Genomic DNA, 23,056 nt, shown 5'->3' on the forward strand with positions numbered 1-23,056 from the left:
GGACTGAGCTTCCAAACACTAACTGCACTTCTACTATTATTATTGTTGTTGTTTTTATATCTCACTAGCAGCCCCTGCCAGCGCTCTGTCCTACCCTCCTTACTGCACTGAGTAGTGTTCAGCTTGTATTTTTATTATGGTATAGTGTAAAGTTTTTCTTCTATTATAGATCGCTGTAAATGCAAAACAATTAAGCCGACTCTAAATATGTACTTGGCAAAGAACTACAGCTATGGTAAGTGAATTATATTTTTGTGAAACTGCTGTATATGGGGAAAATATGAGAAAATATGTCTGAATCATTGCAGTATAGGAGCTAACTTTATTTCTAAAAGACTTTAATTAACTTAACAATTAGATGAACCGTAAAATATTTAGAGCTGTTGGATTAGTACATAAACTGTGTCAAATGAAGACAAGTCATCTCATTAAGGAATACTATTTCAAACACATAAACAAGATAAACACAATGTATATGCTCTTGTTGATGTTTTTAATTTTAATAAATGTAACATGTTGAACCCTTTTTTCCCATATAATGTTTGTTAAAAAGAGGAGGCTGTAAAATATTATTGCAAAAAGAGCAAATTATTTTCTGTAAACAAATCTTTACAAGACCCGTGCCAGTGGGCCCTCTCAGGAAGTTATGAATTATTTCTGTATGTAAGAGTTGTGTCACACAATAGCTTTTCTTGCCTGTAATCACATGCCTGCCATCTTATCAAATGAAAGAATCTTCTCCCAGACATATGTGAGAGATTCAGTACATTTTTCATCAGCTCCAACATTATAATGATATATCAAATTTAACTTCCTTAGACACAAGCTGAAGCTACAAGCTGAAATATGTCCAGTGTGCTAGACCTGTGAATGGTAGTTCTGTTTGGGATGGGCTAACAGTGCAATTACCAGGAGGATCCCCACATTCTTGAGGTCTCCCAGAAGCTTTCCCATCACATGAAGAGCTGCACCATTACAGTTATTGTGTCAAATACTCAGCATGACCCACTCCACAGTATAAAGAAACATAAAAAAAAAAAAAACATTTGAGAATGGGTTGCTGGAATAGGTCCACTGATGCATGCACTGGGTCCGGACTGCCATAGTGACACCCAAGCATGCGAGTATCTCTGTCTTCAGAGTCTCAAAGTCCCGGGCCTTATCCGGTACCAGATCAAAATAGGCCTTTTGAGGTTCTCCTGTCAGAAATGGGGCCAGCAGACCCGCCCACTGTTCTTTTGGCCATCCTTCACGGACAGCAACCCTCTCAAAATTCGCAAGGTATGCCTCGACATCATCGGCAGGTGTCATTTTCTGTAGGTGGTAGGAGGCACGCGCCATCTTTGGTTCTACTGGCACAGGAGGTGGGGACCCCCTTTTCAGTTTCCACGAGAGCCTCTGCAACTTGGAGGTTCATCTGCTGGGCGGCTTGTTGTGCTGCAGTGACCGCCTGTTGTGCTGCAGCGGCCTCTGCGACTTGATGGTTGGTTTCCCGCAAAGCTGCATTGGCCTATAGCAGGGCCTTTATCATTTGCTCCATCTTCAGAGATTGCTGAATCCACCACATGTGGGAGATTAGCTTGTGGGGATCACCTTTTCTTGAAATGGAGGTCAGCGTACAGGCAGTTTCTTTAAAATCTGGCGAGTTGCCAGCTTTATTTACAGGTGGTTTGCAAAGTCATAAAAATAAACAAAACAGTAAAACAAATCCGGCACTAAACAGTACACTGCTTTCTATACGGTGTGGGGCTGGTCCCCGTCACCCACAAAACATGAGGTAACGCAAACCTTTGTTTTCAATCCAAACAGGGCTCCTCTCTCTCAGATTCCCTTCTGAGTCTCAGGCCAGAACACTGCTGTGCTCTCTTCCTGGTCATTTAATGTCCACCTGAGCATGGACTCAAGCGGACCACAAGACCCGGACCGGAAACCAAGCCTGCCACGGAGACTGGAAAAATCCGGGCCAGATTCCGGTTCAGTCCCTGACAATAGAACAAATTTGAGGTGAAATATATTGATTATCGATGACCTCACCTCGCATACCATCACAATATATATATATATATATATATATATATATATATATATACACATACACACACACACACACACACACACACACACACACACACACACACTATATTACCAAAAGTATTGGGGCGCCTGCCTTTACACTTTAATGGCATTCCAGTCTTAGTCTCTAGGGTTCAATATTGAGTTGGCCCACCCTTTGCAGCTATAACAGCTTCAACTCTTCTGGGAAGACTGTCCACAAGGTTTAGGAGTGTGTCTATGGGACTGTTTCACCATTTTTACAGCATTTGTAAAGTCAGGCACTTATGTGGACAAAAAGGACTGCCTTGAAGTCTCACTCTAATTCATCCCAAAGGTGTTCTATTGGGTTGAGGTTAGGACTCTATGCAGGCGAGTCTGATTCCTCCACCCCAAACTTGCTCATCCATGTCATTATGGGCCTTGCTTTGTGCACTGGTAAAAATAATTTGGAGGAGGGGGGATTATGGTGTGGGGTTATTTTTCAGAGGTTGGGCTTGGCATCTTAATTCCAGTGAAGGGAACTCTTAAGGCGTCAGCATACTAAGACATTTTTGGACAATTTCATGCTCCCAACTTTGTGGGAACAGTTTGGGGATGACCCCTTAATGTTCCAACATGACTGTGCACCAGTGCACAAAGCAAGGTCCATAAAGACATGGAGGAGCAAGTTTTGGGTGGATGAACGTAACCCAAAAGAACACCTTTGGGATGAATTAGAGCAGAGAAAGCGAACCAGGCACTCTCATGCACATCAGTGTCTGACCTCACAAATGCGCTTCTGAAAGAATGGTCAAACATTCCCATAGACACACTCCTAAACCTTGTGGGCAGCCGTCCCTGAAGAGCTGTTTCTCTTTTTACCCACTGTTCTTGGACTAACAGCCTTTTTAACAGTTTGATCTATCCACATGAGAGATAAACCATTTGGTGCACCAGATTCCCTCCTCTTTGTTTTATTGTTTTTGGTAGAAGTTGACTGGTATCAGGACAATAAGTGAGCACTTGAATAGACAGGAAATACAAGACACAAAGCAGGTTTTATTATGCAATAGTAATTAGAGTTTATTATCTGTGTTATTATTACTATTATTATTGTACATTGGCTAAATGGTATGTAAGCAACTTGGCTAGGTTACAATATAAGAGAGAGAAAAGAGACATGTTTTATCTTGAAATAGAAATTACAGTGTATTATTTGAGAGATAATAGCCACAAAAATTGTAAAGTGGCTGAACATTGCAGCTCCAGATGGCAGCAGACATCAGCTGCCACCTGGATCTGCAAACAAAAACGAAATTATAACCACCCACAAGTTCATTGGTATGGGCTTCATTTTGCCCTAGTTATTTGAGCTGCAACCCCTACCCTATATACAGTAATCTATTTGAAATGTCCTTACCTGCAATTTGTTTATGGCAAATTCCATCTGCGGTTTGCTTGTTTTTTTTTTTGTATGCTTTTTTATTTTCATGTATATTTTTATTTATTTATTGTATTTGTTTCTGTGTTTTTTGGTATTGATGTGGTGTTTGGACTGCACACAGCAGAGGTCAGGCAAGTTTACAATTCCTTTGCTTTGCCAGTATAATTATTCTTCTCCCAGGCACTCGGCAGATAGTTTTTTACATTTTTTTAACTTATGTTTTCTATTTATTTACAGTCAGGGCAATGGAATAATAGCCATAGTCTGCCCATCCTTCCACAATGCAGGTGAAAAGGCAACCAGCAAATGTAGGGGGGAAATCCTACAGCCATTGGGGAAGGGCAAGCAGAGGTAAAAATTAAACAAAGTGTAGCGTCGGCTCCTGAAGAGCACACGCTATGTGTTTTTCTCATTTAACATTCCTGGAACTGCAGTTTGGTTTTGGGTTCAATTACACCAAATTATGGTCTCAGTACCAGTCTAGCTGGATTGCACTGTGTTCTGCTTGGCCACAGGTGTCGCTGTCACTTCTGGCAAGTGTGAGAAAGCAGTTCAGCTGGGCGCATTGAGTGCCAATTCTTTCTCGGAACCAGCCCAGTGGGAGTGTCATCTTGCTGTGCGTTCTGAGAGAGGGTACTTAAGGTACTGACATCACGTGCTTTGGGGTTCAGGTCCAGAAGTGCTTTCTGTCTGTTTGGTCCTGGTCCTCCTGACCAGCCCCCAGGGCTCTCATGGCCTGGGGTGCGGATCCATCCGATTTCGGGTAGCGGGGCTGGCTAGCCCGAGGCAAAGTAACTGGAAGGAGGATTCGGAGGGGGTCTGGTGCCGTCTTGGTTTGTGGAGAGGCCCAGCAACTGGAGAAGCAACCAGGGGAGGACCACGCAGAAGGCTGGCTTCTCAGAAAGAGTCTGGAGGCTTAGTTGACAGACCCCAAACAAATTTACACTCGTACGGTATCGCCGGACCAGCTGCGAGATACCAGTATCATATGAGGGTTCTCTAAGTTGTCTACCTGCTTCAGTTATTCAAGTGTTCCACAACAAGTCTGTGGCAGAGACTTTATTCAAGTGTTCTACAAGTCTGTGGCAGAGACTTTGCTGAACACTCTATCGGCTGCTAGGCCTGGTAAAAGAGGATTTATCCGGTAGTAGTGAGAGTCCAGTTGTGAATGGCTATTCTCTGGATTTCTAAATAGAGAGACTTCCTATTTGACTGAGTTCCAAGAGTACCTGAACTTTGTACCTAAAGCCTTCTAACCCTTATTGATAGACTGTGTTTGTCTACCCCTTTGTGCAAATAAAAATCCTTGAATTGGATCCCATGTCAGCTTCTGCAATCTTTTGGGTCATCAACCTCGGGAAACCCCTAGATATACACGATGTCAAGAAGGTAACGGTAAGCCCAATAAAATCAGCTGCTCCTTCGGGAGTCAGTGCTACAAAAGAATTCTACATAGTAAAAAAAAAAAGGACAGGCAAGTCTAAAAGGAAAGGACAAGATGATTCCACAAGTAGGTAGTAGGCGGCCAGCCTTACTAATGGGACTTATTTCTCCTCCTCCCTTCACTTCTCCTCATTCCCCCTCTATTTCTAGTCCCCTTCCTCCTAATACACCTCCCCCTCCCTCTACCTATTCTCCCCTATCTTCCTCAATGTGATAATATCATGAGTAAAGGCTCTTGGAAACTGGGTTTATATCTCACCCATCAGTGGCTCATCATGCAAGAAGTAGTGAAGTGTCTCACAAAGTCTTTCTCTTCTTGGCCATTTCAGGTGTAGACAATAGACTTGTGCACAACGGAAAATTTAGTTTTGTTTCAGTTCGTTTTCATTCGTAAAATACATAATTTCGTTCTGTTATATTCGTTATGTTACATTAATAAGTTTTTGGATAATTCGTTATTATTCGTAGAGTGTTGAATTCATTCAATCGTATTCGTTGAAATTTGCTATTTATGTATGTATAGACATTCGTGATAATGATTCGTAGTTTGGAAAGTCGTTTGTTTATTGAATCTTTTAACACACACAATGACAACGTCTCTTCTGCTTTGCTCAAATACAATACAACACCCTTCTAACTCAGTTCTCAGGAATGCACTTTGCCAGTAATCCATCCTCCAGCACAAAATTAATTAGCTGATTGGACTATAAGATTTACTTTGAGCTGACCTTTTGTTTCATTAGATCTTTAAAGAATTACAGAATCATGTCGAATTCATTCGAATTCATTCGTTATATTTCTTTCGTATTCGTTGTTATTCGTTATTTTTTTAGTCCGAAATTTCTATTCGTTACGAAACAAATTGCACAAGCCTAGTAGACAAGACACTTGCCTGTAAATGTTGTTAGGATGCCCTTCATCCTCCTCTTCTCCTCAAGGGTGCAGACCAGCTTCTTACCCTCAAATGCTGCTATTGTACCCTTTTCCTCTTTCTTCTCTACTGTTGAAAGAGCCACCTGTCTGCAAGTACTGCTCATGTGCCAGCTTCCTCCTTCTCTTCCTGTACTCTCCAGGGTGCAGAACAGCCACTCACCTGCAACTGCTGCTAATGCACCCTTTCCCCCCATACTCCTCTATTCCTCAAGTGTGTAGAGCAGACACTTGCATGTAAGTGCTGCTAAAGTACACTTTTCTTCCTCTTTCTTCTCTAATCCTCAAGAGCATAGAGCAGCCATTTGCCTGCAAGTGCTGTTATTGCATCCTTTTCCTTCTCCTCCTCTACCTCACAAAGAAGCAGAGCAGCTAATTATTTATCTTAATAAAGACTGTCATATACTAAAGGTTGTGTGTGTGTGTTACATAAATTTTGGACGCTTTTTTTTTTAAATGTCCATTTACATTATATATTTTTTTCTTTTAAAGCAGTATTAAACCCAAAATTATTATTATTATTATTATTATAATACAGGATTTATATAGCGCTGACAGTTTACGTAGCACTTTACAACATTAGGGCAGACATTACAATACAATACAATGTCAAACATTATATTGCATCCTAACAATTCTTAGATGTGATGGCTGTATTTGTTTACTTTTTCAGGCTTTCTGTCTTCTGTTTTCATCTTGTGATTCAGCCAGTAAGTCTGAAGCCCAAGCTCTCCAGCATATTGTATCAGTTTCTTGGCATTAGACAATCTATTTACCACTGACAGGGGTCAATAAAATCAGCTTTCATTTATTCATGTAAAACTTTAATCCCAGAAAGAAAAAAAATGTTTTGCTGTAACCAGTTATAAAGTGTTAGCTGGAGTTTAACTGTCAAATCTGCTAATACAGTTAATAGTCCCACCCCCCCAGGCTGACAATACTGCTGTCTTCTATGTCCTGTGCTCTTTTCTCCAGAGTGGTGTCTCACTAATACAGGAGGTGTGTCACTGGCTAGATCACCAGTTAAAAACAGAGGGGGAAAAAAGCCAAAGAAAAGAAAACTGATGCAGTCACCACATCTAATGATTGGTAATCTGCAATATAACACATTTTTTTTGGGGGGGGGGGGGGTGGCTTGACCTCGGAGAAGATGGCTGCCTAACTCCAGAGCTCCCGCTGACAGGGATAGAATACTGCCTATCACGGAAGGTTATAGACCACCTATATACCCGAAAAAACGATGGGAGCAGCCTCCAGAACTTTCTCGTCATCTCGATCGCATTCGCCCCGCGCTTTGAATGGAAGACTGGCTCAAAACATCTGGGAGGTGTTCAGGTCCCAGGCGGGCAATATGGCGCCAGCCCCCACCTCACAGGGCCCTCGGCGACAAGTGACAGGCACTCATGGAGGAGCTGCTTCCTCCTCTCAAACCGAAAATGCTGATGGAGGAATTGTTCTGACTCTGCACCAACAGCCCAGACTGAATGACCTCAGGTCTGTAGCAGCAGACATCAAAGATACCTTAACAGCAGCCATTACAGACCTGAGGATCAATATCCAGGCTATTACAGGCGGAGTCCAGGCAGTCGAGAAAACGACTGCTTTACATTCTACAGCATTGCGTAGGAATCATCTGATTGCGGACACTCACACAAGACAACTCAGGGATATGAACCGTCACTTAGAAGATTTGGACAACCGTGGCAGATGCCACAACCTTCGCTTGAGAGGCCTGCCAGAAAGTGTTGATGCAGAACACTTACAAGACGAAGTTAATGGCATTTTCAATAGTGTGCTCAACAGACCAAGAGGAATCCCAATTGCCATGGAGCGTATACATCGAGCCCTACGACCGAAAGGAAAAGACACAGACCCACCTAGAGATGTGGCATGTTGCATAGTGGATTACCATGCTGAGAAAAGCGCACACCAACACCATGGCACCTTTGCTACACCATGGTAAGGAACTCCGCTTATTCCAAGACCTCTCCAGCATCACCTTACAACGCAGGAGAGAACTGAAGCCCCTTCTAGAAGTACTCTGCTCCAAAAGCATAGTGTCGTGTACCTGGATCGTGATTCTGACGTGTAGAGGAGAGCCTCTCTTGCCGCACTGGCTTGGGAGCTCCTGAGGTTGGAACAGCAGCCACAGAAGCACAGTGATGCAGGAGTGCCTAGGATCAGTCCAGTATCGGTATGGCTGGATGCTCGAGACTGGAAGTGCAGCAGGCAGACCGGTAGACCAGAACCGTGGCACACTGGATCGCAGATGGAACAGCAACAGGTGCGATTTGCAGAGCAGAGTCGCAGCAGGCTGGAGGAGTAGATGCAGAGTCAGGCAGGCCGGGTCGGTAATGTTCTGGTGGATCAGGCAGAGCAGCAGGCAAGCCGGGTCAAGGATCAGAGGTCAGCACGGATAACAGGTTTCAGGACACACAGAAGCTGCAGACCAAACAGCAAGGAGTTTTTGGTGTATTCGCTTTAAATAGCCCCTTTGGCGCCAACATTGGTGACAGGCGCAAGTGTGCGCGCAACTGTGCGCGCAAGCGTGCGTGCAAGTCTGCGCGCAGATGTAGATGTGGGCATCTGTCATGCAATTCCTGCTGCACGGTCATGCCTTCCCTGACATTGCCCCTCTCCTACGGGCAACCTCCGGGTGCCCAACTAGTTTCTCTTCCATGGTTGGCTATGGAAAAAAGCGCATACCGCAGCATGCACATTACTACTGGGCTCCCAAGAGTTTTCCTCCGGACCATAACCACTCCACTTACTGTGTTTGTCCCCTTCTTTTCCTGCAGTCCTCCTGCAGTCTATGATGGCCTCAACTTCGAATTCCTCATCCCCATTAACAGTAAAAGGTGCCGGGGGTCCTGAACTATGATTGGGAAATGGATCTGGCACTGCCGGCTTTAACAGGGACACATGGAATACGGGATGTACTTTGAGGGACTAAAAATTAACTCGTAAGACATATCATTGATTTTTCTTCTTACCGGAAAGGGTCCCAAGAATTTCGGTGCCAAATTCTTGGATGGGCAAGTCATCCTTAAGTTCGTCGTGGCAAGCCATACCTGGTCCCCCGGTTGCAGCAACAATTCCCCTCTTCTCTTCCTATTGAAGATTCTCTTGTTGTCCTCCTGAGCCTTCTTGACCGCCTCCTGTAATAACAAGTTGTTAGAAGAAAAAAAATCCAGAGTACTCTGGACAGCAGGAACAACAATTCCAGGGATCAAATCAGGTAAAAAGGTTGGGTGGAACCCATAATTTGAAAAAAAAAGGGGATTGTTTGGTGGCAGAGTGGCTGGCATTATTATACGCCAACTCCGCCAAAGGAAGAAGAGATACCCGTCATCTTGGGCGAAGGACCTAAAACATCGGATATATTGTTCCAGGGTTTGATTGATCCATTCTGTTTGACCATTGGTCTGGGGATGATATGCTGCTGAGAAGGATAGTTCAATCTTCAGGAATCCACATAATGCCTTCCAGAATCTTGACATGAACTGGACTTCGCGGTCAGATATGATATTCATCGGAATGCCATGGAATCTGACAAACTCTTTGATAAAGGTCTTAGCGGTCTCGGCTGCAGATGGAGTTCCTTTTAGGGGGAGAAATTGCACCATTTTTGATAAGCGATCCACCACCACAAAAATAGCAGAACAGTCTTCAGAAGGTGAAAGCTCGACAACAAAGTCCGTGGCGATCATCTTCTAAGGCCTATCAGGTATGGATAAGGGTCTGAGTAGACCCTAAGCTTTATTTCGGATACTCTTGGTCCGGGTGCAGATAATACACGATCTGACATAGGCCTTGCCAGTCCTCCTCCAACCCAGGCCCCCAAAATGTACGCTGGACCAATTCTATGGTCTTGTGGATACCGAAATGGCCTGCTAATGGGTGGTTATGACAGAGTCCTAGGACAGCCACTCTAGCGGTTTCTGGTACAAAAATGTGTCCCTCTTTCCATAATAGGCCGTTCTGTGCCTGCAAGGTGACCCCTGGAAGACTGGTGGTGCCTGCTGAGGCTTGCTGTAATCGTGGTACTAGGCCTGACTGTAACAGGAGGAAGTTCCCAGCTGGTAGGATGGTGTCTGGTGGAGGTATGTCCTTTGGGTCCTCAAACATGCGCGATAGCGCGTTGGGTTTAGTGTTTCTTGATCCGGGTCTATAATTAATATGAAAAGCAAACTTCGAGAAAAAGAGAGCCCAATGGGCCTGACGAGGCCTCAGACGTTTTGCATTCCTTAAATATTCAAGTTTTTATGGTCAGTGAAGATTAATATCGGATGAGTGGCTCCTTCTAGCAGATACCTCCACTCCTCTAAAGCAGCCTTGATTGTTAGGAGCTCTCTATCTCCCACATTGTAATTCCTTTCTGGCTGGGTAAGTTTCAGAGAAAAGAATGCGACTGGATGGATCACATCCTTGGGGCCCTGCCACTGTGACAAAACTGCTCCGACTGCACTCTCTGATGCATCTACTTCCAAGATGTAGGACAGGGCAGAATCTGGGTGACTTAGAATAGGGGCAGTGGTAAAACATTCTTTCAGGGTTTCGAATGCAGCTTGTGCTTCTGCGGACCAGTGGAAATGGATGCCTTGCTTGGTAAGTTGAGTGATTGGAGAGATAATGGCTGAGAAGTTCTTAATTAATTTACGGTAAAAATTGGCAAAGCCTATGAAACGTTGGATTCCCTTCTTATCGGTAGGGGCTGGCCAATCCAGAATTGCAGACACTTTCTGAGGGTCCATCCTTATTCCCTCAGTGGAAATAATTAATCTAAGGAACTGAATGCTCTGCTTCTCGAAGTCGCACTTCTCCACTTTGGCGTAAAGTCCATGCTGGCGGAGTCGGAGAAGTGCGCTCTTGACATGTCCTCGGTGGGTCTCTAACGAGATGGAGAATATCAGGATGTCATCTAAGTATACAACGACAAAGGTATCAAAAAAGTCTCTGAAGATGTCGTTGACGAAATGCTGAAAGGTGGCTTGAGCATTACATAAGCCCAATGGCATGACCAGGTACTCATAGTGACCAAAGCGGGTACGGGAGGCGGGCTTGCATTCATCGCCTTCCCTGATCCAGGACCAGGTTTTAGGCCCCTCGGAGATCAAGTTTGGTGAATACCTTGTCAGATTTGAGTCTCTGAAAGAGTTCTGGGACTAAAGGCAGGGGGTAGTGGTTCTTTACTGTGATCTTGTTTATGTCACGGTAATCTACACATGGCCGAAGGGTCTGGTCCTTTTCTCCACCTGCTCCTGCTGGTGAGGTGGAGGGGCGAATGAACCCTTTCCTCAACATAGTCCTTTAGAACCTCAAACTCACGTTCAGACAGAGGAAAGATGCGTCCAAAAGGGATCTCTGCCCCCGGGAGAAGTTCTATGGGACAGTCATACGGCCTGTGTGGAGGAAGGGTATCTGCGCCCCGTTTACAGAATACATCAAGGAATACATGGTAGCACTTGGGAACTACCTGGCAAAAGACTCCAAGCAAAGTAAAGGTGCAGGAAGCTGAGGCGGTGCAGCACTGTTTTTGACAATAAGATGAAAGGAATGCTATTCTTCCCGATTCCAAGTCTATATGCGGGTTGTGAGCCTGCAACCACAGGAGGCTCAGGATAACGGGGAAGAGAGGTGAAGAAATCGCATCCAAGCGAAGCAACTCTTGGTGATGGCTGCAGGTAATGGTTAGAAGTGGGGGAGTCTCTTGGGTCACAAGTCCTGATTTAATGCGGGATCCACCTGTCAGAAACAGAGAGCCCTTGGTCCTTGAGTCACAGTGGAATGTGATGTTGGGCTGCAAAGGCTGCAAAGGCTGCAAAGGACAGGTCAATAAAGCAACTGCAGGCACCTAAATCAATAATCGCCGTTACTGGTACAGTTCTATCCGGAAGCCAGAATGAAATAGGCACAACTACATGGGCTGAATTGGCAGATATGTTGGGTTGTTTAGCTGGAGAAGGAAGAGGACCATTATAGTGTTTAGTTGGGCAAGTGTATATGTAGTGACCGGGCTCCCCACAATAGAGACAGAGGTTGTTCGTCCATCGACGGCGTTCCTGGAAGGTGTTCCTGAAGACCTACATCAGGGATATGCAATTAGCGGACCTCCAGCTGTTGCAAAACTATAAGTCCCATCATGCCTCTGCCTCTGGGTGTCATGCTTGTGGCTGTCAAAGTCTTGCTATGCCTCATGGGAGTTGTAGTTCTGCAACAGCTGGAGGTCCGCTAATTGCATATCCCTGACCAACATAATTTCTGCGAAACACTTGACATCCCGCTGACGGAGGTACCAGACTGGTACGCGGAATTCCACCCTTCTCTAGCGCCTATGCCTCAATCCAGAATCGTACTGATGGAGACCCAGGATGTCCATTACCGCAGGCACTGCTCACCGTCAGATGCGAGAACACAACAGCATGGCACACAATCTCCTTCAATCAACAGCCCAACGAAACCTCGGCAAACTGACAGAGCCAGAAGGGATCTGTAGATGAACGGAGCTCAGTCTGCAACCTAGAAAGCTGTATTCGCACAGTTAAGTTATGTACTTCTTTATTTGTTTGCTTTGCCCCTCTCTTGAATTCCTTTTTTCTAGAAGCTCGGTTACCTCAATTTTTTATCCATTCTTTTTACAAGTATTCCACTAGCGGTATGCTCCTATTATAAATGAAACTAAATGGTGTCATGATCTAGAATACTCATCCAACCCTCAGACTTCACCACGATAGAGAAATTATCCCCCTCATGCAAGCACATGGACTTTGCTTGACTCTTTCTCCTAACAGACTACTGCAAAACTTGATCACCCCTTTTTGTGATTTCTTTTTACTTTTGTTTTTTATCTCTTTCTCTCTCATTTATGAAGGTTGAGACATTCACGGTATGTATGCACCTCAGCCCCACATCTGCTAACTACCAGTAAGATGGCAGAGGGTACTGAGGTATCCTTTTTCTGTTGTACTGTTACAATGATTTAGTTGAGAGACGATTACACAACAGTAGTCCCTGACTGGATATTTAGCTAACTTACATACTACTGTATGCACGACACAGTGATCTGAAGGGTTAATGACTTTGAGTGTATAAACTGGTGGGGCGAGAGAGGGGGGTCAGACAATTCATCAAGTACCGCTATTTCTAATAATACTGCACCTCATTATAAATCACCTTGTATGGTGAGGGAAAGGGGGAGGGACCAGAGCCTACGTAGACACGCCCTGCTTCATACTGTAACTAGACACTACAATAATCATCCCAATAGGCAGAAACTTTTCTACAGTAAGGATATAGTGTCAGTCTATTCTTTTACATATACCTGATATGGCGGCTGGCTGGTTGTCCATACCCCTCTCTCTGCGGTCATCATTATCTTTTACTGATATCGACAGTGCCTGTGCCTCGACCACTTCTTTGGATTTCCCAGATGAAACCAGAGCGCTGTTATGAATGTCGTCGTTATCTCTATATGGAGACGAGACATCATTCATACCTTGGATACCTAGGCTATGTTAAACTATTGATAATACTTATCCGTCATATCTGGCTGCCTCTAATCTACTTCTTTAGATTTCACGCTTAGGGAAAGATTACAACATACTTGATGGCCAACAACCCCCTATGCAGCTGATGATGCCTTTAAGGATAGAAAATATGTATTTAGGATAGTACAAAATTCATTATATTGATCTTGCCATTATTTACTCTCAAGCATTTTTACTTCATTACGCCAACTAATCCACAGACATTTACCTAGAAGGAGCAATGCTCCCTCGCCTACTCCCAGTTTAATGAACACAAAAAAAAAAAAGAGGATGCCCGCTGCCTTGGAAACATTACAAACCTTATTCTTTTCAGACATCCAAGGACACCTAAGGTAGAGTTAAGCCCTGACGGTTGCAATATAAAGATCTTGCCCCATAAACTTACAAGGCTGAATTTCAAGCAGGACCTTTCTGTTCTCTCACAGATTACTCCCAGGTACTAGTTAAGACTTCAGTTGTACACCTAGTGGTTATTTATAATATATTCACCAAATGCTGTTTAACCAAGCCTCAATGTTATTGACGGGAGTGTTTCAAGTTTTACATGATTTGCGAAAAAGCTTTTTACTAGTTTTCTGATAATCCGTAATTTTTTGCTCTCATGAGTTATTGCTCTGGATCATATGGTTTATTGATGTTTAATACCTTTTTATATTCTCACAGAGATTTTCTTGTTACAAGTGTTTACCATTAATTAGGTATACATCCTGTATCACCTCCTAAACAAAGCATCTCAGATGGAATTCCATTTCCATTATATCAGACTCTTGATCCAAATAATACAATCACTGCCATACACCCAAAAACCATTAGGTTTTTAAAAAGATACAAACCAACGTAAATATGCTCATAAACCACCTAGCTCTCTTAGCCCCTGTACACACAGTCGGAGATTTCCACAACCAAATCCGTCGGATTTTGCCCGTCGGATTTTGTCCGTCGGATCTTATCCAAAACTGTTGCATACACACGGTCGGACAAAGTTGGCGAAAAAATCCGATCTTTCAGAACATGATGACGTAATTTCGTTACGATGGGACTACATTCAGGCTAGTAGCCAATAGCTTTGATGTAGGAATTTGATCTGAGCATGCGTGGCACTTGGTCCGATCAAAATTCTCTACACATGATCGGAGTATGTCCGATCGGCCCAGTTGGTCGGGAAATATTTCCAACATGTTGGAAAATTGGGTCCGACTGATATTCCGACGGAATCAGTCCGATGTATACCACACACAGTCGGATTATCCGACGACACGGTCCGATAGGACACATTCCGATGGATTCTCCGACCGTGTGTACAAGGGCTTACACAGGCTGTAAATAAGCTGTAAAATCCCACCTAATAGGGTTTCACAAAATTACAGAAACCATCCTCCTATTTCACCTTCTTTGTTTTACTCCCTACGTCAGTGGGATTTCACCCATCTTGAAAGGTTATCTTATACTCCAGTGTTGACATATCCTCCCACACAGTAGTTTTATTTGAATAACTGAAGCCTTTATTCTACCTTTTTCCACACACCACTGACCCAGCCGGTTGCACCTATTTTACGGTATAAATTGCATTCGGACTAGCGAGCAGGCTTCGTAAGTCACCGGGATATCTGTTTTCCTGACCAATATTCATCACCCCCAAATACCAGAGACCAGCGTATATTAACCTCATACCTACAAAACTTCTTCTAAAAAAATTCCTCCCAGTACCTACATCACCTAGTTAAAAGCCTTCTTGACACCCAATCGGAGACTCCTTCCCTGCCACTTTCCAATTCACGAAACCATACAATACATTTTTCAAGTTATATCATCTTAATATCGACCGTTTTCAGGTTAAGGCAGGCAAATACAGAGAGAGGTACATCTCAGACCACATAATGCCCCCTAACAAGATTGACTCTCATGCTAAGGCCAGTCATAAAGCAACCACTAAAATAGTCTCGCTAAATGCTAAGGGCCTCAACATACCCTAAAAACTTTTGCAAGTTCTCCTATCTATGCGCAAATTAAAAGACATTGGGGCTGATTTACAAAGCATTTGCACCATAAGTAGCGGCGCACGCCGACGCGCAACGGCCGTTTTTGTATTCACAAAGCATTTGCGCCTGTAACACAGCGCAATTCCCCATTTACTATCATGTTGCCGACACATGGGAGACTGCGATCTGTGCGCTGCTATAGACCTGGCGCACGGCATCTTCAACTCAGAATTAAAAGAAGCTGGAAGTGCAAATATTATGGGGGTGATGTGGGGTGATGTGAGGAAGTATAGATATGACTGTCCAAGTAACAAATATGGCCAAAACAGGACGGAATATAAACTTTCTCTGAGCCAGCCTGCTGCGCCTGCAAATACACTGGAACTGTGTGAGATCATTTTATGCACTGCGCATGCACAAACGTCATTTGCGCCCATTCAAGTGCTCTGGTTCACTGCGCCGGCAAAATCTTAATCTTAAATGTCAAGCCACGTAGGTTCATTTGCATAAGTTGAACAGGCGCACCTATCAATTTGACTTTCTTTTTTTTTGCATTAATGACAATAATTTAGGGGCGCTCTAAATAGATTACTCTAATAATGTAATTGCTTAAGATGAAACAATACTCAAAATTAACAATAATAAGTAACATCAATAATCAATATATTTTCTAATCGTGATCCAGTGACCATGGAAAAAATATAAATTGCACCATGGACTAATTGACATTCAATCAAAAAAAGTCCCAATATAAGTGTCTTTGCAGATTCCTTGGTGAATATTCTCAGATACACCAAGGGGCATCTGAAGACGTTAACAACGAAACGTACATCGGAGCGGTACCTGGTCACGCCTCTGATGCCATTTACGGCTATCTGGTTGTCGGTCTGATGGCCTGGAACGCACGCCACACCAGCCATTGCGGAAGGGATACACTTACCGATCGGAGTGTGTATTTTGAAGGCGAGCAGCCCCAGTGCCGGGTCAGGCACACGACAATGTAAGGAGCCATTTGGCTGTTTGTTTTATATTTTTTTATTAAAATCAGTATTAAGCTATGGATCTTTTTGTGCTCTTTTGTATATACTGCCTGAGTTTGTGAAGGGGGGAAGTACTATCCTGTGTTACTTTTACCAGCATTCATATGAACAGGCATCCACCTGTACAGGCGCTGTTTGACTTACTTTTTAATTAAAGTGGTCAAACAAATCTGGTAAGCAGTTTGGATTTGTATTTTCACGAGTGGTGTGGTGCTGTTTCTCGGTGGAGGGAGTCGTAAGCTCTTTGGATTTGCTGCTATACCACAGTTTACAAGATTGTTTTTTTGCACATGGTGTATCTGAGAATATTCACCAAGGAAGCTGCAAAGACACTTATATTGGGACTTTTTTTGATTGAATGTCAATTAGTCCATGGTGCAATTTATATTTTTTCCATGGTCACTGGATCACGGTTAGAAAATATATTGATTATTGATGTCACTTTTTATTGTTAATTTTGAGTATTGTTTCGTCTTAAGCAATTACATTATTAGAGTAATCTATTTAGAGCGCCCCTAAATTATTGTCACTATTTAGTAAGGTGTTTTTTCTTTCACTTCACTTATATAGGGTGCAGCCTTTTTTGTTTTTTTTATTTTATTTTATTTTATTGTTTATTTTATTTATTTTCTCACATGGCGCGGTGTTTGTGCAATTGAGGTTCAATTGCTTTTTCACATGTTAGCATTAAGAAGAAAAAAAAAAATGAAGAAAAAAAAATTAGTGGGGGTCCCCCGAAATTCCATACCAGGCCCTTCAGGCCTGGTATGGATATTAAGGGGAACCCCGCGCCCAAAAAAAATGGCGTGGGGGTCCCCCTCAAAATTCACAGCACTGACATCAGCAGCGTGACATACAGCAATGACACTTGCACCGTGATAGAGTGATCTGACACCAGCACCGTGATAGAGAGCACTGACATCAGCAGCGTGACATACAGCAATGACACCTGCACCGTGATAGAGTGATCTGACACCAGCACCGTGATAGAGAGCACTGACATCAGCAGCGTGACATACAGCAATGACACCTGCACCGTGATAGAATGATCTGACACCAGCACCGTGATAGAGAGCACTGACATCAGCAGCGTGACATAAAGCACTGACACCAGCACCGTGGTAAGCAGTTTGGATTTGTATTTTCACGAGTGGTGTGGTGCTGTTTCTCGTGGAGGGAGTCATAAGCCCTTTGGATTTGCTGCTATACCACAGTTTACAATATTGTTTTTTTGCACTTGGTGTATCTGAGAATATTCACCAAGGAAGCTGCAAAGACACTTATATTGGGACTTTTTTTGATTGAATGTCAATTAGTCCATGGTGCAATTTATATTTTTTCCATGGTCACTGGATCACGATTAGAAAATATATTGATTATTGATGTCACTTTTTATTGTTAATTTTGAGTATTGTTTCGTCTTAAGCAATTACATTATTAGAGTAATCTATTTAGAGCGCCCCTAAATTATTGTCACTATTTAGTAAGGTGTTTTTTCTTTCACTTCACTTATATAGGGTGCAGCCTTTTTTTTTATTTTTTTTATTTTATTGTTTATTTTATTTATTTTCTCACATGGCGTGGTGTTTGTGCAATTGAGGTTCAATTGCTTTTTCACATCTTAGCATTAAGAAGAAAAAAAAATGAAGAAAAAAAATTTGTGGGGGGTCCCCCGAAATTCCATACCAGGCCTGGATATTAAGGGGAACCCAGCGCCCAAAAAAAATAGCGTGGGGGTCCCCCTCAAAGTCCACACCAGACCCTTTTCCGAGCACGCAACCTGGCAGGCCGCAGAAAAAGTAACAGGCCACATGCCCTCAACATTGAGAGGGTGCTTTGGGGTAGCAGCCCCCCAAAGCACCTTGTCCCCATGTTGATGAGGACAAGGGCCTCATCCCCACAACCCTGGACGGTGGTTGTGGGAGTCTGCGGGCGGGGGGCTTATCAGAATCTGGAAGCCCCCTTTCACAAGGGGACCCCCAGATCCCGGCCCTCTCCTGTGTGAAACCATTTCACCAAAATAGTGACAAAAGGGTTAAAATTGACAGGAGACTGTCTTTGACAAGTCTTTTTATTAAAGTCTTCTTTCATCTTCTTTCTTCTGGTCTTCTTCCTTCTTCTTTTCTTCATCCTTCAGTTTCTTCATCTTCTTCTTCCTCCGATCCGCTTCTTCATGCTCCGGTGTTCTCGTCCGGCATCTTCCTCCACGGCGTCTCTTCTTGGTTCTCAGGCCGCTCCACGCAATGGGAGGCTCCCGCTGTGTGACGCTTCTATTCTTCTGACAGGTCTTATATAACGGAGGGCGGGGCCACCTGGTGACCCCACCCCCCTCTGATGCATGGAACCGCATATCCATACCAGATCTGAAGGGCCTGGTATGCTCTTCGAGGGGAACCCATGCCGTTTTTCTTTTTTAATTAAAGTCGCCTGGCTTGGGGCGACTAAGGCCGCCTACACACGCGGGGACTGTTCGCCCAACTTTGTCCGTCAAACAGTTTCGGCAAACAGTCCGCTCAAAATTAGCATGGACGGACATGGCCACACACGACGGACGAACAGTTTGCTGAAACCGTGCGCGATGACGTGAACGGCACGTACGACGGGACGAAAAATACGACGTCCTATACACTGCATTATAACTTTCGGCGTGAAAATCCTTTCTGAGCATGCGCGCAACTTTGTTTGACGAACAAGCCTACACACGCGGGGACTGTCCGCTGAAACAAGGTTTCAGCGGACAGTTTTTCGGAATTTCCGAAAAACCTTGTTCAGCGGACTGTTCGCTGAAACTGTCCGCTGAAAGCCCACACACGAGCGGACTGTCCGCTGAAACTTGGTTTCAGTGGACAGTTTCAGCGAACAGTCCCCGCGTGTGTACGCGGCCTTAAAGTCGTGTTGTAAGTCGCCGCAAGTCACGCTGTGATTCACACTCAAGTCGTGTCCAAGTTGTCTCCCAAAGTCGCGCTGGAAGTTGTGTTGCCCCTGTGTGAATGCACTGTTAATGATACGATGCTCGCTACTATGAATTGCATCAGCATATTCTGTGTTGCGCTTATGCGTACGCTGGTTCATACGCTCACTTGAAAATGTACCTGGCGCACAAATGGAGGTATGAAAGGGCGCAGCACATTCATGTTAGTAAATCAACCCCATTGTGTTCATTCAATAAACACATTTTAAAACTGATCTTTTACCCAAACTTTCAAACCAGCATTATCCAAACGGCATTACACGCCACAAATAAGGATTCCAAAGCCAAAGGAGTCTCTATACTTTTTTTGAAAAATTGTCCATTCCAAATAACAGATTCACTCAAGGATGAAGAGGGATGTTTCCTATTCATCAAAGGCTGCCTATTTGACAAACGTCTTACCCTGGCTAATATTTACGCCCCCAATGTTAAACAAGTTCCCTTTTTTAAGACTGCTTTCACACCATAGCGTGGGCGGTAAAACGCTGTTATTTTTGCGGCCTAGAAAGGGTTAAAACCGCCGGCAATATGCCGCAATAGCAGCGTTTTGCCGGCGGTATTACAGCGCTGCCCCATTGATTTCAATGGGGAGCAGCGGTGGAGGAGCGGTAAACACACTGCTCCTTCACTGCTCCAAAGAAGTTGCTGGCAGGACTTTTCCCTGACGTTCTGCCAGCGTACCGCTGTAGTGTGAAAGCCCTCGGGCTTTCATACTACAGACAATGGTGCAGCTTTTTTAGGGCGGATTGCAGGCGCTATTTCTAACGCTATAGCACCTGCAAAACGCCCTGGTGTGAAAGGGGTCTAAATGTACATTGCAAAGACTTGCCTCAATTTAGGATGGGGGAGATTTTAATGTCCTTTTTGAACCCTATCCAGGACACTTCATCGGGCTCGCCTAAATTACCATTCAAGGCATTATGTGCAATTAAGAAATGCCTCCAAGATTTAACATTACATGATTCATGGCCTACATTGAATCCTAAGACAAAGGACTACACCCTTTACTCTAATCCCCATGGAAGTTACTCCCGACTTGACTATATTTTTTCTAACACCTCCCCATGCTCCTTAAAACCTCAATAGAACCTATGTATATAGGACCATCACCCTATCACCATGTCTATTGAATTTTCGACCACTCAGTCTCGTTCACAGTTCTGGCATCTGGACTCTTCACTACTTACGGACTCTCAGCATCCACCATTCATAACAGGCTCACACAATACTGATGCCCCTGACATTTCCCCAATGCTAAAATGGGAAGCTCAAAAATCCACTATACGCGGGGAATTAATACCCATAGCCTCCAAAAGATGGCGTGAAAGACAAAAGCACATCTCAAATCTCGCCAATCGTATTCACAAATTAGAAAAAACACACAAAAAAACACAAGTGATCTCTATCCTCCAAGACATCACCCAAGGTAGAACCGAATTGATAGAGGAACTAAACAAGATAACAAAACATAACTATATTCTCTCTCAAAAACTATTTTATGAATTTGGCAATAAAGCCGGTAAATTACTTGCTAGAGCACTTTGGGTGAAAAAATCAACTACAATAATTCATTTGATTAACAATTCTGAGGGAACCAAACTAACTTCTAACAACCAAATAGCGGATCAATTTGTCCAATATTATACACAACTCTACAACATTAAAGCTCTTCCCACCCAGACAGACACAGCAAACAGATCAAGCTTGATCAAAGAATTCCTGGCCTAACACGGTCCTAAGCCCATCTCAGACGCTGAAGCGTCAAACTTGGAACAACCTTTGTCTAAGGATGAACTAGAAACTGTATTTAAGCAATTGAAACCGGGCAAGAGCCCTGGGCCGAATGGCCTAACAGTAGGGTACTATATAGCATTTATCGACGCACTACACCCACACTAATGCATTTAATTTATATACAAGTATTATGGCGCTCATAAAAACACCCACCCGCCTATCACTATTTTTCAAGAAGTGAAAAACACTTAATAAACACAATATTTAAAAAACATATTTAAAAGGCATAATGATAATGCTGCAAGTAATAATGCTATAGGTGCAATCAGCACAAGAGGGGGAATGGAAAGGGATGGGGGGGGGGTGGGAGTGAAAAGGGCGGAAGTAAAGAGAGGACCCCTTCCTTAACTAGGTCTAAAATCCGACAGGGAAGGGGTTAATCACTCTCAGGGGGGGTAAAAACTCTCAGGGGGGTAAAAGTATGGTCCAAACACGGCAGCCATCCAGTGGAAACTGAAACAGGTTCCCAATTAGTACTGTAAAGATAAGAGAGAGAGGCGCCTCTGAGTGTAGACTGTAAAATTCTTATTTAATGCACAGGCGGTTAAAAACACTCACATTAAGTAGCACATTAACAGGCAATGTAAAGATTCCAAACAGGAGGGAGACCCTCGATGTATCATCTGTATCCCTTGCGCTGGGGGAGTCCTGTTGGCGTGTGTCCACTCCTGTGGGCTGTATTAGATGTGCAGAGCCGGCCGATGTAGAGCCGTGAGCGTTAGTACGAGGCGTGGAACGCACGAGGAACTCCGGGCGACAGGAGATGACGTCACAGGGCATGCAACGTGTTTCCTGAGCTGGCAAGACCATGTATGACAGGACGACTGCGCTCCTTTATCAAGCTGAGCTCTTGAAATCAGGGCAGGGGTATAAATAGCACACAGGGGAGGGGAAGGGGGCGGGGATGCCGGAACCAATATACAGGCATAGGAACTAATAAGGCATGGACCAATGCGGGGGGACCATAATAATGTGAGGACACAGAACTAAATACAATGGAAACAGGAAGAAGAGGAGTAAATGGGAGAAAGAGTGGTGCAAGATATATGTATGGACATGTATATATATTTATTTTTTATATGTGTGGTGAAGTAAGAGGAGTTAGTAATGAAACTAAAGTGAAAAATGATAATAATGAACAAAAATGAAAAAAACACAAGTGAAAAAAACTGAAAAAAAAAAAAAGGAACTAAAAATAAAAATATAAGAATGAAGAAGAAATAAAAATGAAAATGATAGATGTGGAAATAAAAATAAAAATAGATATAAATATAAAAATAATAAATAAAAATAAAAATGAAAATAAAAATAAAAATAATAATAAAAATAAAAATAATAATAATAAAAATAAAAATATATGAAAAAGGAAAAATGGATGAAAGTGGGTGGGAATTCGTAAATATTAGCAAGGTGGATACAAAGGATACTTGACAACGGAATATATACTATTCCTGTAAAGCCAACTGTATGAAAGGGAAAAAAAATACATATATATATATATATATATATATATATATATATATATATATATATATATATATATATATAATAACAATTAATTATAGAAAGAGGAGGAATCAAAGAATAGTCAAAATCTCAATACTTTCGTTAATTCCACCAGGCGCTAAGGTGTCTAGGCAGTAGATCCACTAATGCATTTAATTCCCTTTCCTCAGACAACCCTCCTCCCCGAGACCTCCTCACGGCACATATCAATGCAATTTCTAAGCCCGATAAGGAACCAACTTTAGTTTTCCAACTAGAGGCCGATTTTCTTTACTAAATGTAAATTTTAAAAATGTATACAAAAATCCTAGCTAACAGACTCTTGCCCCTTCTGCTAAACCTTATCTCCCTGGATCAAATAGGTTTTG

General features: G+C 43.2%; 1 protein-coding gene across 1 annotated transcript in view; it reads left to right on the top strand.

Annotated features, from left to right (window-relative positions):
• The window catches only part of SFRP4 (secreted frizzled related protein 4), a 78,062-nt gene that overhangs the window by 28,205 nt on the left and 26,801 nt on the right, over window positions 1-23,056 (top strand). The window contains exon 3 of the mRNA XM_077491648.1: window positions 170-235. Coding sequence (XP_077347774.1) covers window positions 170-235 — 66 coding nt within the window. The remainder of the gene's footprint in view (window positions 1-169; window positions 236-23,056) is intronic.

Source organism: Lithobates pipiens, unplaced genomic scaffold, assembly GCF_037356315.1.
Source record: "Lithobates pipiens isolate NorthernLeopardFrog02 unplaced genomic scaffold, aLitPip1_a1.2 Scaffold_19, whole genome shotgun sequence".
Lineage (NCBI taxonomy): Eukaryota > Metazoa > Chordata > Amphibia > Anura > Ranidae > Lithobates > Lithobates pipiens.